This window comes from Hyperolius riggenbachi, chromosome 6, assembly GCF_040937935.1.
Source record: "Hyperolius riggenbachi isolate aHypRig1 chromosome 6, aHypRig1.pri, whole genome shotgun sequence".
Classification (NCBI taxonomy): Eukaryota; Metazoa; Chordata; class Amphibia; order Anura; family Hyperoliidae; genus Hyperolius; species Hyperolius riggenbachi.
This window is the reverse complement of record NC_090651.1, coordinates 348,816,337-348,834,373: the sequence shown is the minus strand read 5'-3', so window position 1 is coordinate 348,834,373 and position 18,037 is coordinate 348,816,337. Positions and strand designations below refer to the sequence as shown.

Genomic DNA, 18,037 nt, shown 5'->3' with positions numbered 1-18,037 from the left:
GCATTTTTTCCGTTTTGCTTCTATCACTATTTACAAGTTTAAAATAAAAAAAAATACAGAAATATTTCATCTTTACATTGATATTTAAAAAGTTTAGACCATTAGGTAAATACTTACATGTTTTTTTTTTTTATTGGAATGTTTTTTTTTATATTAATTTTATTTGGGTAGTTTTGGGAGGGTGGGATGTAAACTATAGGTTTATAATGTAAATGTGTGTTGATTTTTTATTTTTTTTTTACTTTTAGTTGTAGTATTACTTTTTGAGTTTGCCATGAGTTTGTTTACATGACGTCACTCTAAGCATAACATACGCTTAGAGAGGCGCATGGGGGAGGTAACAGCCAGAAAAGGCGCAGCTTCCGAGAGAAGCTGTCGCTTTTTCAGCGGGGGAGAGGAATCAGTGATCGGGCATCATAGCCCGATTCACTGATTGCGTGGCTAACAAACCGTGGGCTGGGAGCGCGCGTGCACGCGCGCGATCGGCCGCGGGAGCGCGCATGGTTCCTGGACGTAGTTTCTACGTCCAGGAACCAAAATAGGTTAAAGTGGACCCAAATTAAAAATACAAGATTTCAGAAATAAAATCTATTTTCTAAATTATAATAATAAATAGCAGCCTTTTTTCAGCTGCATGATGACAAATATAAAATATTTTACATTTATTGGAGGAACCCCTCCCTTCCTTTCATATTGCCGGGACAGAATCAGGCAAACTGGTGGAGTAGGAGGTGCCCGGCAAAGGAGGAATTGCTAATGGCTGCCACCTGTATAACCCTAGTTATGAAAAGAGAAGGGTGAAAAGCATGCACTGAAAGGCTTATAGGCTTGAAGGAGTGTTTATTTATCTTTGTATGTGTCAGAGTGTGGCAACTAAATATTTTGAATTAAAAAAATGTTTAGTTTGGGTCCGCTTTAAAGGGGCACTATGGCAAAACATTTTAAAATATGTGCAAACGTATACAAATAAGAAGTACATTTTTTTCAGAGTAAAATGAGCCATAAATTACCTTTCTCCTATGTTGCTGTTGCTTACAGTAAGTAATAGAAATCTGACAGAAGCGAAAGGTTTTGGACTCAGGGATTTATTTATTTTCAAAAGCACTTAGTGAATGGCAGTTCCTCTGTCCAACTGCCACAAAACTGTGTAGGGAACAGGGAAGCTAGTCAGCATCATTGTTTAAATCCTTTTTAGGGAATATCTTTATAAAGAATAAAAGCCTTGCTGAGAATCCCCTATGAAGAGATGGACTAGTCTCTGTTAGATTTCTACTACCTACTGTAAGTGACAGCAACATAGGAGAAAAGTAATTTATGGCTCATTTTACTCTGGAAAAAAAATACCATATTTTACATTTTACAATTTTTTGCCATAGTGCTCCTTTAATTCTCCCGATGATTACCTGTCTGGGCATGATTAGATGCTGATTAGATGTTGGTTCTCTTGCACCTGATTGCCTGTCTGCTTAGCCAATCAGCTGTGTACCTCGGCCATCCTATGACCCTCCTCTCTTATCTTGCAGTACCCGTGCAACTCCCACCCCCCATCCGCATCGAGACGATATCAGGGCCGGTTTCCGAGGGTCAGACGGTGGACCTGCACTGCGCGGTGGCTGGTGTCCCCGACGCTGCCGTCACCTGGACACGGTCCGGGGCAGAATTGTCTTCAAACCACCAGGTGGGGCTAGAGAGTTGTGAGTAGAAAATGCTGTTACAGTGGATATTCGTGTACATCAAGGTTTACACAGTTAGACCTGTTTCCAGTGAATTGTCACAGAAAGATAATATAATCAGTAGCAGATTTTTAGATTCAATATAAACACCAAATCTAATGAAAATCTGTTGTGACGCACCAGTATTCTGATCAGAATATTGATTGTATATAGATGGAAAATGATGGTTCTTTGCTGGATCAATACCGATGTGGGTTTAGGGTTCATATAACTGAGGTCTGTCACATGCAGGAAGAGATCTGACAGCCTTTAAAGAGGATTTTGAATGAAAATAACTTAACCTCCTGAGCGTTACGCTGCTCAGGTTTTGCAGCCTAGAGTCCCCCAGTATAAATGTAACTGATGCCATGCCTGTAAAAGCTTTAGCTAGCACCAGGCTAGCTAGTACAGGTTGCCGGCACCCCCCGATCACTGCTGATCCCCCGCTAATGCATTACCCAGCCTGGATCCAGCGATCGGCGCATCCTCCCCGAACAGCTCCGATCTTAACTATGGGGAAGATTGCGCATGATGTCGCAGACGTCATGCGCAAACCCAATCCTCCCCATAGAGAGACCGGAGCTGTGCGGGGAGGCTGTGCGATCGCTGGATCCTGGCTGGGTAATGCATCTAAGATTGGGTAATATATCTAATATAAGATTTCTCATGGGAAAGGGGAGATCAGCTACTGATTGGGATGAAGTTTAATCCTTGGTTACAGATCCTCTGCAGGGGACAGTGTTGGAAGTATCAACAGGATTATTACCTTAAAGTGGATCCGAGATAAACTTTTACTCATTGCATAATTGTGTTCCTGTTCCTTTCTTATAGTTTATAGGGCATTCCTCAAGCCTAATACTTATTCGTTTTGTTTTAACATTCTAATTCCCTATAATCTAAACAAGCCTCGCCCACAGCTTTTTAGAGTGCCTTAGCACTGTAGAAAGGGCTTATGGGAGCTCAGTCTGGGCAGGAGGAGGAGGAGGTTACTAGCCAGAGATTTCAGAGGGGGAGGAGGAGAGGGGACTGAATTTGTCACATTACACACAGGAAAGCTGTTAGCATCTCCAGCCCTCAGCCTGTGACAAACAGAACATGTCTGTCCTCGTATCACAGGAATACATAATCATAAACTATTGAAGCTGTTTGCAGCTAGATTTGCTGTGTAAACATTCTAAACTTTAGATAAGATATATAGACAAGTTACTTGCTATAGTTCGTTTTTCATCTCGGATCCGCTTTAAACTGCAGTATAGTAAAACAACCATGTGTGTAAAATGTAATGGAATCTTTATGGGATTGTAATTTCCTGTATTCACTCTGTATGATCTCTGTTCTAAATAAGCTGCATTTCCTTAAGTCGGTTTATGATATTTTTCTGCATCTTTTTCTTCTGTGAAGTGTTGTAACTTGTTATACTTGGTGCCTAGATGTTTGTACAAAACGCTATCCTCCAACAGTCATAAAGTTAAAGTAAAGCTCCAATGCTTTGGAGAATGTGACTCCTCCCACCCACATTCCATCTCACTGGTGACGCCAGACTTCCTGTGTTTTGCGCTTCTCTAGATCTCCGGGTCCCACCTGCGGATCCTCTATGCCTCCAGCTCGGACTCCGGCGAGTACGTCTGTCGCTACAACAGCGGCTCCGGCGTCCTGACGGCCTCCATCTTCATCTCTGTATACCCCGGAAGCCAGAAAGTGTACCGTGAGTAATCCCGTTACCTCTGCTGTGTCCCAGCACTGACCTGTAGGGGGGGCGCTTCTGATTATCTTGTGTTTTCTAGGTCTGGAGACCCCTGTCATCTCCATTAACCCTCACAGTGCCACAGTGCTGCAAGGAGAAAACGCCACGTTCAAGTGCCACGTTCACAAGGGGGCGGAACCCATACGTGTCGCTTGGAAAACGGGGAATAATCAGCCAATGCACGGTACCGTTCTACCAGCCATTATGGGTAATATCAGAGTCTGTGATAGGACTGGGGGGATGGGGTCACTGAATGTAAGTAACATACTGCACTTGCTCTGCAATATCTATAGACAATATCATTACATTTCGGCTACACCAGGCGCCCTTTTTTCCTCGCGACTTTTTTTGATGTATGCGAGCTCTCATATTACATGGAGATGGTAAAATTGGCAAATCACTGGCCAATCGGATGTGTGTAGCAGGTTAAAGAGTGGGTTATTGGTGAGCTTTAGCAGGGGAAGTGTGAAGACTGCCTGAATGTCTGAACGAGTCTTAAATAGCCAGATTATGCTCCAATAAAAGTCTTAGGGTAAGTACACACATCCAAAATTGGATTGGCCAATTTTGCCACGTCTATGTAGTGCGAGAACTGACCCACCTGAACTATTCATAGTATTTAAGATCTGTCAGCACTGAAACTACATGGAAGTGGTAAAATTGACCAATCACGGACTATCAAAGTTGGATGTGGGTACACACCCTTAAAGGAATCGTCAGGCAAAAGGAAAAAAAAAAAAAGAGTTTCACTTACCTGGGGCTTCTACCAGCCCCATGCAGTCGTCCTGTGCCCTCGTAGTCACTCACTAATCCTCCGGTCCCCTGCCGCCAGCTAGTTTCGTTTTTCGCCACGCGTACATTTGCACACATTCCCGCTAGTGCAGGAAGCTATCGCGGACATTAACACATACATTTTTACACGTTAGTGGTGCAACACGTACATTTTTACGCATAGCACCACTAACGTGTAAAATGTACGGGCTAATGTCCGCGATAGCTTCATGCACCAGTGGGAATCTGTGCAAATGTATGTACGTGTAGCGGCCCACCGACCGCGAGGACGGCAAGCTGCCACTAGCTAGGGGCGTGGGACCGGAGTAGCAGTGAGTGACTACGACGGCACAGGATGGCTGCATGGGGCTGGTAGAAGCCCCAGGTAAGTGAAACTCATTTTTTTTTTTTTTTTACCTGACAATTCCTGCCTATTCTTCTCATTCGTTCAGTCGACTCAGACTCTTCATGACCATATGTATTTCTGCACGCCAGATGTCTCTGTCAATCACTGCTTTTTCAGCTGTTGCATAGGCATGTTCATAGCTTCTATATACACACACAACACACAAATGCTGACACACACACACACACACACACCATGCAGATAGAGCTCTGGGAATTGATTCCAGGACAACAGTGCTGCATAGGTCCAGTCTCTGGACTCCTGTTGATATCGACTGATCCCGTTCTTTTCGTTTTTATTGCTTGCAGATAATGTCCGCATCAGCTCCGACGGCACGACTCTCACGGTTATTGGTGCTCGCCATAAGAACCAGGGATCCTACCGCTGCATGGCGTCCAACATTTACGGAGCTGTGGACAGCGCTGTGACACTAGCGGTACAAGGTGAGTGCGTGGCAGAGGAGTGCCCGCTGATGGGACTTTGGTGGGAGGGGAATGGAGGCTATCTACAGGAATGGGGGGAATCTCCTCTGCAGAGCACAGAGTTCAACCACTGAAGCGCGTGGAATCCCTACCGCTGGTGACTGTGGATAGGGAAGTCACTGGCACAGAAGGGATTAGAGAGGTCTATTACAGTAGTGGAGTTATAGGCAAGCCCACCATCCATTGTATCCAACTCTTTAGCTATAATTTTACCAACTTTTTTAGCGCCTGGTGATTACAGTGTGAAGATTTGTAAAATGAAATATTTTGACGATGCAGCAAAACACAACAATGTCGTTGAAAACAAGTTCAATAACTAACTTTATAAAGCTAAAGCAAATCAAATTTAGAGATGGAACAAAAAAGGTGAATAAGAACTCAGGATGTTAGTGTAATACTGCCCCTGTTAAACTCTCCAGTAAGGCAACATCTAGATAGAATATACTGTAAAATTCAGTTCTGGGCATCGCATTACAAAAGGGACATCGCAGTTTTAGAGCAGGTGCAGAGACGAGCAACAACATTGATCAGAGGGCTGGAAGCTCTCATTTACCAGGAAAGGTTAAATACTTATGTAGTCTGGAGAAAACATGCCTTAGAGGAGATCTAATTAACATCTATAAATATATCAGTGGGCAATATAAAAGCTTGTCAGGTGCGCTTTTGTCCCTAGGTTTGTACAATGGACTATAGGTACATACACATGTCTGATTCTTCCAAACGACGATCGTTCAGCTGATAAGACTGGTTTTGACAGTTCCGCCAAGTGGATCCGTCAAAACCAGCATTATCAGCTGAACGACCGTTTGTACACACGCCCGATTTGACGTCCAAACGACCGGTGGTTGGGAAAAATCAGACGCACCTTTAGGGGACATGGGATTTCTTTACATAGAAGGCTATCCATGGCTATAATTACTAGGGAATTCCAGGTGGTGTTGATCCAGGGTTTTCATTTGGTTGCCATCGGGAGTCGGAAAGGATATTACCCAACCCAACCTAAATAACTAAGTAACTATGTCATTCTTGTACTGAACTTTCTAGTTGATGTAATGAGCAGGGTCATATGCTGAAACAAGGATTTGATATAAGGCTATGAGCATGCACGTAAATTCTCACTATGGTGCTGAGAGTCAGAGGAGGAGGCCAGTAAGATTACTGGTTCCTTATTTGGGCCAGATGAAAGAGTGAAGCTGGGGCAGAAGCCATGTTTACTCCAAACTGACCATTTTCTGGTGGAATTGTTGAGTCAACAGATTATAGATTCTACCTGATAGATTTGGTCCTCGAAGTCCAGAAGTCAAATCAAAGAAAGTTGCTGATAGAGCTTTGGCGACATTACAGAATTGAGTCATCAACTTGTTTTGGATAGACAGGAGGACAAGGTAGCCAAGGAATGCTGACCATGGGTGACACCATTTCCAATATCCCCGAGGCATAGATGAAGCATCGTACCCAAAGTCTCTTAATGGTTGCAAAGGACCACCACCGGCGATATAGTTGTTCAGCCAATTGTTTGTGCCTCTAGTAACATAAGTCGTTGGGTGTTAGGCCCCATTTAGACAATAACCATTGATTTCTTGTGGTGCTCTCTTTGCTAGGTCGCCCCACGGTATCTGTGATTCCACCAGGACCCATCACGGTAAATGTCGGAGATACGATTAGTCTGGAATGTAACGGAGTGGGGGACCCTCGACCAGTGGTGAACTGGCGGCGTACCGGATCCAGACAGATCATCAATCAGCACAACCATGCTCCTCTGGACAGTCACGCCATCCTACAGGTCAGTCCCTGCTTACCCTATGACCACATGAAAGTCCAGAGGGGCCAACACAGAATTATAATATCATTGATGTCCCTGTCTGCTTCATCACCATAAGGACAAGAGTGGGCAGTTCATGTCATCTCATATAGAGTGGCAGCAGTGCTATTCTTGTAGAGATCCAACAGCTGGCTGCGTACAATCCAGGAGACGACCGGTGTCCCCCGTATATCACAGAACACTGGATCTACTGCCACAGATCTGATCCTTTCCCAGATCTCCAGCAGTATTGGGTCAGTTATTGATCACATCTCTTTTACTCAATCTTCAGATCACATCAGCAAAGGCTGACGATGCTGGATCGTACACCTGTACCGGCCAGAACCCAGATGGGGTAGCCCAGGTCCATGTGCAGGTCCGTGTGGAGAGCAAAGTGGTGAGACCTGGAGCTCCGACTGCTACTGCAGACCTGTCAGTCCAAGTTGTGAAAGCCGGGGAAACCGCCACACTCCGATGTTCTGCATCAGGTGAGGAGCATGCTGGGAGCTCTGTTCTGTGCTGCCTCTCATATTCTCCAGACTGGATGATAATGATGTAAAAATCCTTATTAGCACATTCAGTGTAAGCTCACTATTGTGTTACTGGGTGCTGGCCCTCTGACACTAGGCCCGGTCACACTAATAAAGACCCATTGCTTATCAAAGTGCAGTTTTGGTGGGTGAGAAGCTGTACTTGGTGGTCACCAATCACTAAACATAATGGGCATTCCAGCCAAATAACTACATCTAGGAGCCCTGGATATACGTCCGCATTCATGCTAATATGTGAACAGTGATGTCATGAGATGTGGGAGCGGCTTAGTGCACCTTTTTCTATATGGTGGAGGTGGCCATACACAATATTTTTCCATGTGGTAGAGGTGGCCACACATTATACAAAGTAATATTTTCCCATGTGGTAGAGATGGCCACACATGATACAATGTAATATTTTCCCATGTGGTAGAGATGGCCACAGATGATACAATGTAATATTTTCTCATGTGGTAGAGATGGCCACAAATGATACAATGTAATATTTTCCCATGTGATAGAGATGGCCACACTACAATGTAATATTTTTCCATGTGGTAGAGGTGGCCACACATGGTACAATGTAATAGTTTCCCATGTGGTGGAGGTGACCATATGGTACAATCTAATATTTTCTCATGTCGTAGAGGTGGCCATACAAGATGCAATTTAATCACAAGTGCACATTTACAATCATTCTATAGAAGCAAGCTTGTCAGGGATCACATATTCAGTCAATCACTATTTATCTTTGAGTCACTTTAATCACAACATTAATCAATCATTTGAAGGATTCACTCATGAATGGCCACTTTAGGGTGCGTCTTTGCATTCAATTCTACCACTTCTATGTAGTTTGAGCTGGGCCGAGCCTGGGCGGGTGCTGCGGGTGCAAGGCACCCAGGCGCCTGCCTCTGAGAGGCGCCGCCCGGCCCCGCTCTCCCCCTGTGGCCGCCGCCGCTCTCCCCCTGTGGCCACCGCTCTCCCCCTGTGGCCGAAGCTTCAAGCTCCCTCCCTCTAGCTGCCGGCGCCGCCGCGTCAGACCTCGATCAGGCGGGCGGGCGCTAGGACCTAGCACGCCGCACTGATATGCGGAAGTGACATCACTTCCGCATATAGAGCGGGTGCGTCCGGCGCCCTTTTCCTGGTCGGGTCGCCCGCTGATTGAGGTCTGACTGAAGCTGCTGCAAGGTGAGGGGGGAGTGGAGGAGGGAGCGGCGGCGGCGGCGGGGCGCGCTCCTGTCACTCCTGTCACTCACTACCTATCCTGGGCACAGATACCACCTGGCTACCTATCCTGGTCGCATATACCCCCTGGCTACCTATCCTGGTCGCATATACCCCCTGGCTACAAATCCTGGGCGCATATACCCCCTGGCTACCTATCCTGGTCGCATATACCCCCTGGCTACCTATCCTGGTCGCATATACCCCCTGGCTACCTATCCTGGTCGCATATACCCCCTGGCTACCAATCCTGGGCGCATATACCCCCTGGCTACCAATGCTGGTCGCATATACCCCCTGGCTACCAATGCTGGTCGCATATACCCCCTGGCTACCTATCCTGGTCGCATATACCCCCTGGCTACGAATCCTGGGCGCATATACCCCCTGGCTACCTATCCTGGGCGCATATACCCCCTGGCTACCTATCCTGGGCGCATATACCCCCTGGCTACCTATCCTGGTCGCATATACCCCCTGGCTACCTATCCTGGTCGCATATACCCCCTGGCTACCTATCCTGGTCGCATATACCCCCTGGCTACCAATCCTGGTCGCATATACCCCCTGGCTACCAATCCTGGTCGCATATACCCCCTGGCTACCTATCCTGGTCGCATATACCCCCTGGCTACCAATCCTGGGCGCATATACCCCCTGGCTACCTATCCTGAGCGCATATACCCCCTGGCTACCTATCCTGGGCGCATATACCCCCTGGCTACCTATCCTAGGTGCATATACCCCCTGGCTACCTATCCTGGGCGCATATACCCCCTGGCTACCTATCCTGGGCGCACATACCCCCTGGCTACCTATCCTGGGCGCATATACCCCCTGGCTACCTATCCTGGGCGCATATACCCCCTGGCTACCTATCCTGGGCGCATATACCCCCTGGCTACCTATCCTGGGTGCATATACCCCCTGGCTACCTATCCTGGGCGCACATACCCCCTGGCTACCTATCCGGGGCGCACATAACCCCTGGCTACCTATCCTGGGCGCATATACCCCCTGGCTACCTATCCTTGGCGCATATACCCCCTGGCTACCTATCCTGGACGCATATACCCCCTGGCTACCTATCCTGGGCGCATATACCCCCTGGCTACCTATCCTGGGCGCATATACCCCCTGGCTACCTATCCTGGGCGCATATACCCCCTGGCTACCTATCCTGGGCGCATATACCCCCTGGCTACCTATCCTGGGCGCATATACCCCCTGGCTACCTATCCTGGGCGCATATACCCCCTGGCTACCTATCCTGGGCGCATATACCCCCTGGCTACCTATCCTGGGCGCATATACCCCCTGGCTATCTATCCTGGGCGCATATACCCCCTGGCTACCCATCCTGGGCGCATATACCCCCTGGCTACCTATCCTGGGGACATATATCCCTGGCTATATATTCTGGGGACACTGTCTGTTTGTCATTATGTGCATTTACTGGTGAAAATCTCTCTTATTATGTGCATTTGCTGGTGAAAAGCGATCTCTTGTTATGTGCATTTGCTGGTGAAAAGCGGTCTCTTGTCATGTGCATTTGCTGGTGAAAAGTGGTCTCTTGTTATGTGCATTTGCTGGTGAAAAGCGGTCTCTTGTTATGTGCATTTGCTGGTTAAAAGCGGTCTCTTGTTATGTGCATTTGCTGGTGAAAAGCGGTCTCTTGTTATGTGCATTTGCCTATCCTGGGCGCATATACCCCCTGGCTACCAATCCTGGGCGCATATACCCCTGGCTACCTATCCTGGTCGCATATACCCCCTGGCTACCTATCCTGGTCGCATATACCCCCTGGCTACCTATCCTGGTCGCATATACCCCCTGGCTACCAATCCTGGGCGCATATACCCCCTGGCTACCAATCCTGGTCGCATATACCCCCTGGCTACCTATCCTGGTCGCATATACCCCCTGGCTACCAATCCTGGGCGCATATACCCCCTGGCTACCTATCCTGAGCGCATATACCCCCTGGCTACCTATCCTGAGCGCATATACCCCCTGGCTACCTATCCTGGGCGCATATACCCCCTGGCTCCCTATCCTGGGCGCATATACCCCCTGGCTACCTATCCTGGGCGCATATACCCCCTGGCTACCTATCCTGGGCGCACATACCCCCTGGCTACCTATCCTGGGCGCTTATACCCCCTGGCTACCTATCTTGGGCGCATATACCCCCTGGCTACCTATCCTGGGCGCATATACCCCCTGGCTACCTATCCTGGGTGCATATACCCCCTGGCTACCTATCCTGGGCGCACATACCCCCTGGCTACCTATCCGGTGCGCACATAACCCCTGGCTACCTATCCTGGGCGCATATACCCCCTGGCTACCTATCCTGGGCGCATATACCCCCTGGCTACCTATCCTGGGCGCATATACCCCCTGGCTACCTATCCTGGGCGCATATACCCCCTGGCTACCTATCCTGGGCGCATATACCCCCTGGCTACCTATCCTGGGCGCATATACCCCCTGGCTACCTATCCTGGGCGCATATACCCCCTGGCTACCTATCCTGGGCGCATATACCCCCTGGCTACCTATCCTGGGCGCATATACCCCCTGGCTACCTATCCTGGGCGCATATACCCCCTGGCTACCTATCCTGGGCGCATATACCCCCTGGCTACCTATCCTGGGCACATATACCCCCTGGCTACCTATCCTGGGCGCATATACCCCCTGGCTACCTATCCTGGGCGCATATACCCCCTGGCTACCTATCCTGGGCGCATATACCCCCTGGCTACTCATCCTGGGCGCATATACCCCCTGGCTACCTATCCTGGGGACATATATCCCTGGCTATATATTCTGGGGACACTGTCTGTTTGTCATTATGTGCATTTACTGGTGAAAATCTTTCTTATTATGTGCATTTGCTGGTGAAAAGCTGTCTTATTATGTGCATTTGCTGGTGAAAAGCTGTCTTATTATGTGCATTTGCTGGTGAAAAGCTGTCTTATTATGTGCATTTGCTGGTGAAAAGCGGTCTTATTATGTGCATTTGCTGGTGAAAAGCGGTCTCTTGTTATGTGCATTTGCTGGTGAAAAGCGGTCTCTTGTTATGTGCATTTGCTGGTGAAAAGCGGTCTCTTGTTATGTGCATTTGCTGGTGAAAAGCGGTCTCTTGTTATGTGCATTTGCTGGTGAAAAGCGGTCTCTTGTTATGTGCATTTGCTGGTTAAAAGCGGTCTCTTGTTATGTGCATTTGCTGGTGAAAAGCGGTCTCTTGTTATGTGCATTTGCTGGTGAAAAGCGGTCTCTTGTTATGTGCATTTGCTGGTGAAAAGCGGTCTCTTGTTATGTGCATTTACATGGGGAAAAGCTGTCTCTTGTTATGTGCATTTACATGGGGAAAAGCTGTCTCTTATGTGCATTTAGTGGGGAAATTTTGTCAGTAAAAATAATCTTTTGTCAGTAAATTTTTAGGTATTTGTCAGTAAAAAAATAACGTGAAAGGTTGGCAACACTGGCAGGCTGCACGGCGCAACGGGAAAGATACAGGCAGCCCACCTCACGCTTGGGCTTGGCGGGGGGAGGAGCCGACGACAGCGAGCGAGAGTAGGGTGGCCGCAGGCAGCCATAAATACGCAGTGTGTGACTGCGTCGCACTCGCAGAGCCTCTCAGCCTGAGTCAGTCCAGAGACTAGCAGACTCGCAGGAAGCCAAAGCCAGCCAGGAGCAAGCCCATGGAAGAGGGGTAGGAATGGGGTATCACATGCATGCGGAAAGAGGTGGAAGGTGTGGGTGTGATTAGGCAGGACACGGGTGTGGTTATGTGGTTGGGCGCGGTAAATTTAACCACTCCCATAGGCGCCAGAGAAAATCTTGCACCCAGGTGCCAGGCACCCCAGGCTCACCCCTGAGTTTGAGGGCCAACAGATTTTGAATATTATGAACAGATTGTGTAGCTAAGCTCTCATACTGCATGAAAGTGGTAGTCCAGTCAAAATTGGATGTTTGCTTAATCACTCTTCCCCTCATTCTTGTTTGTGGTTGTGTCCAGGTAACCCCCCTCCAGTCATCTTATGGTCCAAGCTTCGTGCCCCTCTTCCCTGGCAGCACCAGGTGGTGGACAACACTCTGGTCATCCCACGTGTGGCCCAGCAGGACTCCGGCCAGTACATCTGTAACGCTTCCAATGTGGACGGCTATGCTGAGGTCTACGTCACCCTGGATGTGGAGAGTGAGTGTTGGTCTGCAGAGGGCAGTGCGCTATGAGTGGTCCTTTTTGTAATCTGTAACTGAATGTTGTGTGTCTCTTCCAGATCCCCCGTATGCCACCACCCTGCCAGATGAGGTCTCAGTCAAGGTGGGAGAAGCCATTCGGTTGCAGTGCTTGGCCCACGGCACACCTCCGCTCAGTTACCAGTGGACCAAAGTGGACGGAGTTCTCTCAGATTTGGCTTCCATAGAAGATGGAGTGTTGCGGATCCCACAGACCACAGCTGGAGATGCCGGAACTTACCGGTGCGTGGCCAGTAATAAAGTGGGCAGTAGCGAGGCAACGGCCAAAGTGCTTATTGTGGGTAAGTTGTTGCATAGCAGAGTTAGCGCTTCTCCCTGCCCTGTTAGTTCAATCTCTGAAGATAATTGTCCAGAATTGCACATCTTCTGACAGAGATTCTTTATCCTACTGTCTGGAAGTCATCTCCGGTATATGTGAAGGCCAACAACAATATATTTGAGAAGTTGTGGTGATCTTCTTTCCAGGTCGCCCCACAGTATCGGTGATTCCACCAGGACCCATTACAATTAATGTTGGTGATACGATTAGCCTGGAATGTAACGGACTGGGGGCCCCTCGACCAGTGGTGAACTGGAGGCGTACCGGATCCAGGCAGTTGATCAGGCAGCACAGCCATGCTCCGCTGGACAGCCACGCCATCCTACAGGTCAGTCCCCACCTACCCTACGACCACTTGAAGGTCCAGAGTGGACAACACAAAGAATGTCGTCATTGGTGTAATCACAGTACAAAGGCTTTACAGATACCGATTCTCCTAATAACCCTGGCAGTGACGGGTCACTGTGTGTGTAATGTTTGATCCTGAGTTTTATATTTATACGTCTGCGGAGGAATAGTCACATGTCGTTTATTTAATCTTCAGATCACATCGGCCAAGCCTGAGGATGCCGGATCATACACTTGTACCGGCAAGAACCCGGATGGTGAAGCTCAGGTCCATGTGCAGATCCGTGTGGAGAACAAAGTGGTCAGACCCGGAGCTCCGACCGCTATTGCCGACCAGTCAGTCCATGTTGTGCAGGCCGGGGAGACTGCCACACTCTGCTGTACTGCGTCAGGTGAGGAGCATGCTGGGAGCACTGTTCTGTGGTGCCCCTCGTATTCCCCAAAAAGGGATGATGGAATAGCTGACTTTACTCACTCACAATCCCTAGGACCTCCATGGCTTGTGAAACAGGAAGTAATGGACAGTGATGACTAGATGTTGGTTTTGAGTTTTTACAAAACCAATGCCTGGCTTGGCCATTATCTCCCCATGAAACAATTAAGCATACAATACAGGTACTGTAGTAGCGTAGCTTGGGAGCTCACTGTAGTAGCATAGCTTAGGAGCTCTGGGCCCCAGTGTGAGTTTTACATTGGGCCCCCTCAAGCGCTCTGTACATTATAATTGATATGGAGCACTAAAACCTTCCAAGGACTGCTGCAGTGTCAGAGAGGTATGAGCTAGTGAGGAGAGCAGTCTATTCATGGCTACAGCTAAACAAATTACATATAGGGCCTTCTTCCACTAGAGGCGCTTACGATTGCTGAATCGCAAATCGCTAGCGATTTTAAAATCGCTAGGGTTTGCTAAGTAACATAGGAATTGTGGTAGGTTATTTCCACTACCGCAAACCGATTTTTACAAAAGCGTGATCGCGCCACGGAGCGATTATTGCTGTGATTTTGCTATGCCATGCAGTGCATAGCAAAATCTCAATCGCCGGGAAAAAAAGGACTTTGCTGAATCGCAATTGCTAGTGTGTAGCGCAAACGCTAGCGATTGCTAGTGGAAAAGGGCCTATAGAGGTGATCATTACCAGCTCAGCACCAATAAAGAGATAATAAAGCGATTGAAGGAGGGCCCCTACTGGGCCCTGGTGCAGTCCCTACCTTTGCATCCCCTATTGCTACACCACTGAGGAACTAGTATCAGTTAAAGGGAACCTGAAACGAGAAGCGTCTCGGGTTCCATATTTAAGGCCGCTCGCCCCGAGTCTCCCCGGGTGGCTCCTGTCCCCCGCAATTCGGCCTGAAAGCCTGGCTGAGTCATGCTTTATCACCCATGCGCGACCTGGCCAGGCACGCTCCCTAGTCATGCCCCCGTCCCTGGAAACGTCCCTACTGCGCAATTGGAGAACACTCCCAGCTATGAGAGCCCGACAGGGAAGCGGGCCAGGCAGTGCATGCGCGTCTCAGCCAGGCTTTCAGGCTAAATGACGGGGGACCGGAACCACCCAGGGAGACGGTGAGGGACGAGTGGGCTTAAGGAAACCTCAGGTAAGTATGGAACGTGAGACTCTTGTCGTGTCAGGTACACTTCAAGTTTTTTTGGTTACAGATTCTCTTTAAATTATTATGTAAATTTAATAATACAATTACACATATGACACTTGTTTATAGAAATAAGAGGGAGTAAAAAACAAAAAGAAACGACAAGTAGTTTAAACAATGTTGCTCACACGCACCTGTATTCAAAATCATCATAACGTTTGAAAACTTCACATGCAAGTGAAAGTGCCATTCCACACAACATGCATGCATGTTCAGGAACAGTGACATTTGAACGACTTGTACACACCGGCGATGGCAATGATATCTGCCCAATAGTCGTCTGAATTGATCCACCAGTTGGATTGGGCAGAATACCCGATATCGCACGCTCATCGTTTAGCTACATTTTTTATAATGGAAGTCATCCAAAATGGTGAAATTTGTCAGACGTTTCAACCAACTTTTATCTAATCTGTGTACAAAGCTTTAGGCTCCCCAAACGACTAAGGAGGTAATTAAAGTATAACTAAACTCAGAACTTCCTCTCTGCTTTGAAAGATTAGCCACAGCATGATAACCGTTACAGGGAAAATGTCTTCATTACAAATTATGTAAAACAAAAGTTTGCTTTCTTAAAACATAAAGAATTTGTGATAATTCAGGTTGGAGTAAGCTCCGAGATGTCTCCCAGTGCATCACTGGATATATGCAAATTAAGCATTGTTGCCCTTAGAAGCTAAACACACCTACAGCTCCGCTAGAATGCAATGATGTGTCAGCTTGTTAATTCTGTACCTCTGAGTGTTTAGTCCATAGAGCCAAATTAATCCATGCCATGCACTGATGAGGATCAACCAATCCGAAACAGTCTGTATGCATGTTGGATTAGTATGGCTCTGTACAAATTAACAAACTGACACATCATTGAATTACAGCGGATCTGAAGGTGTGTTTACCTTCTAAGGGCAACAATGGTTAATTTGCATTTATTCAGTGATGCACTGGGAGATATCTCGGAGCTCACTCCAACCTGAATTATCACAAATTCTTTCTGTTTTAAGAAAGCAAACTTTTGTTTTCCATAGCATTTTAGTAAAGGGGCTTTTAGGACCATTGAAGCCCCTTATACACTCCAATGAGTTCTGGTTCACCATGAGCTTGTTGATTAGTCTGTACCTTTGGAAATGAAGTTTTACCAGTTTTCACTTTTTTCTTTTTTTTGCTACTGTCGGCTGAACGTCCGCCCAGCGAGAGGGTCTGATGGACCCGTCGTTGGCGGATGTAGTGCGTGTGTACGCACCTTAATGCCGAGACAGAACCCTCCTGCAGTCTATTCACAGTTGCTGATAAGAACTAATTATACAGTGTGATCTGGATAAACAGACACAGAGAAGTAAATTTTTTCAGCAACTGTATGTGGCATAAAGACTTTCCATTGTGTGCTGTAGAAGAGTTCAAGTCCTCTTTAAATTTCTTCCCATCTATACAGTGGGTTGACATCCTTTTTGGTAATGTCATCACTTCTTCTCTATTCACACATTAGACATTCTCCTGATTAACAATAGCTTAATACACATACACAAACTCAGGCAAAGCTGATGCTTCCAAGACAGGTATTCACAGCAATGCCTAGGTGTCTGCACCTGACAGAGGAGGTGCTACACAAATATACATGGCAGTGTTATATAAGCCGCAATGGAGTCCACTTGGCCTTAAAAAGGAACAAACTGTTGTGAAAAAAAAATGAATGAAATTTGAAATGAATAAAATTGTTGTTGTTTTTTTTTACAATATTAATTCACAAAGTATTTAGTCAGTGTCTGTCCATTGTAAAATCTTTCCTCTCCCTGATTTACATTCTGACATTTATCACTGGTGGTGACATCTTTAGTCTTGCCAGGTGATCTTGCCAGAATGTTCATTACTTGAGAGTTCTATGCACAGAGGGAGATACTGCTTGCTGGGCAGTTGGAAAAAGCTGGTATTTCCCACAAATCAACCAGGTTCACAGACAGCAAACTGTCAGGACCATGGTCATGACATCACACTGTGGGAGGGGTTTCACCACAATATCAGCCACTCAGACCCTCCTGATAATTTGTTTGAGAAAAAGTTAAGATTTCTCATGGGAAAGGGGGCATCAGCTACTGATTGGAATAAAGTTCAATGTTTGGTTAAAGTTCCTCACTAAAAAGCCAATTTCATAACTGACAGGCCGATAAATGCGATTGGTCTGAAACGACCAACTAACAGGAATGGAAAACTTACCCAATCTGATCAGAACAATGGGATCAGTCCAAAAAAAGGTATAGATGAAAAAAAATCGCTAAATCGATTGTTTTTTTGTCGATCAGTACCATCAACAATGCCCAAGGTGATCAATTGGACGGTTGATCAGACAGGAAATTGGATCATTAATGGGCATCTTTACATGCACCATCACATGCCTAGTGCTAAATCCAGTCCTGAAACTGGAAAAAAAAGTCTGTTCACAAACTTTGTGAAAAGTGTTTTTGTTTTTTTTGTCCTTTTTGGCAGATGATTGTATAGAATTGTCATTTCTATGCTTTATAGATAGGCACCACGGGCTTTGTTGCTCTTCCTATGATTCTTGTTTGTGGTTGTGTCCAGGTAACCCCCCTCCAGTCATCTCATGGTCCAAGCTTCGTGCCCCCCTTCCCTGGCAGCACCAGGTGGTGAACAACACTCTGGTCATCCCACGTGTGGCCCAGCAGGACTCCGGCCAGTACATCTGTAACGCTTCCAATGTGGACGGCTATGCTGAGGTCTACGTCACCCTGGATGTGGAGAGTGAGTGTCGGTCCCCAGAGG

General features: G+C 47.2%; 1 protein-coding gene across 5 annotated transcripts in view; it reads left to right on the top strand.

The window, feature by feature from the left end:
- Nucleotides 1–18,037, top strand: part of HSPG2 (heparan sulfate proteoglycan 2) — a 277,578-nt gene that overhangs the window by 207,821 nt on the left and 51,720 nt on the right. For 3 of the 5 annotated variants that reach the window (XM_068241590.1, XM_068241588.1, XM_068241587.1), the window contains 11 exons: nt 1,524–1,678; nt 3,279–3,417; nt 3,497–3,640; nt 4,942–5,076; nt 6,717–6,898; nt 7,209–7,404; nt 12,707–12,886; nt 12,969–13,229; nt 13,414–13,595; nt 13,812–14,007; nt 17,837–18,016. In XM_068241590.1, coding sequence (XP_068097691.1) covers nt 1,524–1,678; nt 3,279–3,417; nt 3,497–3,640; nt 4,942–5,076; nt 6,717–6,898; nt 7,209–7,404; nt 12,707–12,886; nt 12,969–13,229; nt 13,414–13,595; nt 13,812–14,007; nt 17,837–18,016 — 1,950 coding nt within the window. The remainder of the gene's footprint in view (nt 1–1,523; nt 1,679–3,278; nt 3,418–3,496; nt 3,641–4,941; nt 5,077–6,716; nt 6,899–7,208; nt 7,405–12,706; nt 12,887–12,968; nt 13,230–13,413; nt 13,596–13,811; nt 14,008–17,836; nt 18,017–18,037) is intronic. The other 2 variants (XM_068241592.1, XM_068241589.1) reach the window with 1 other exon arrangement.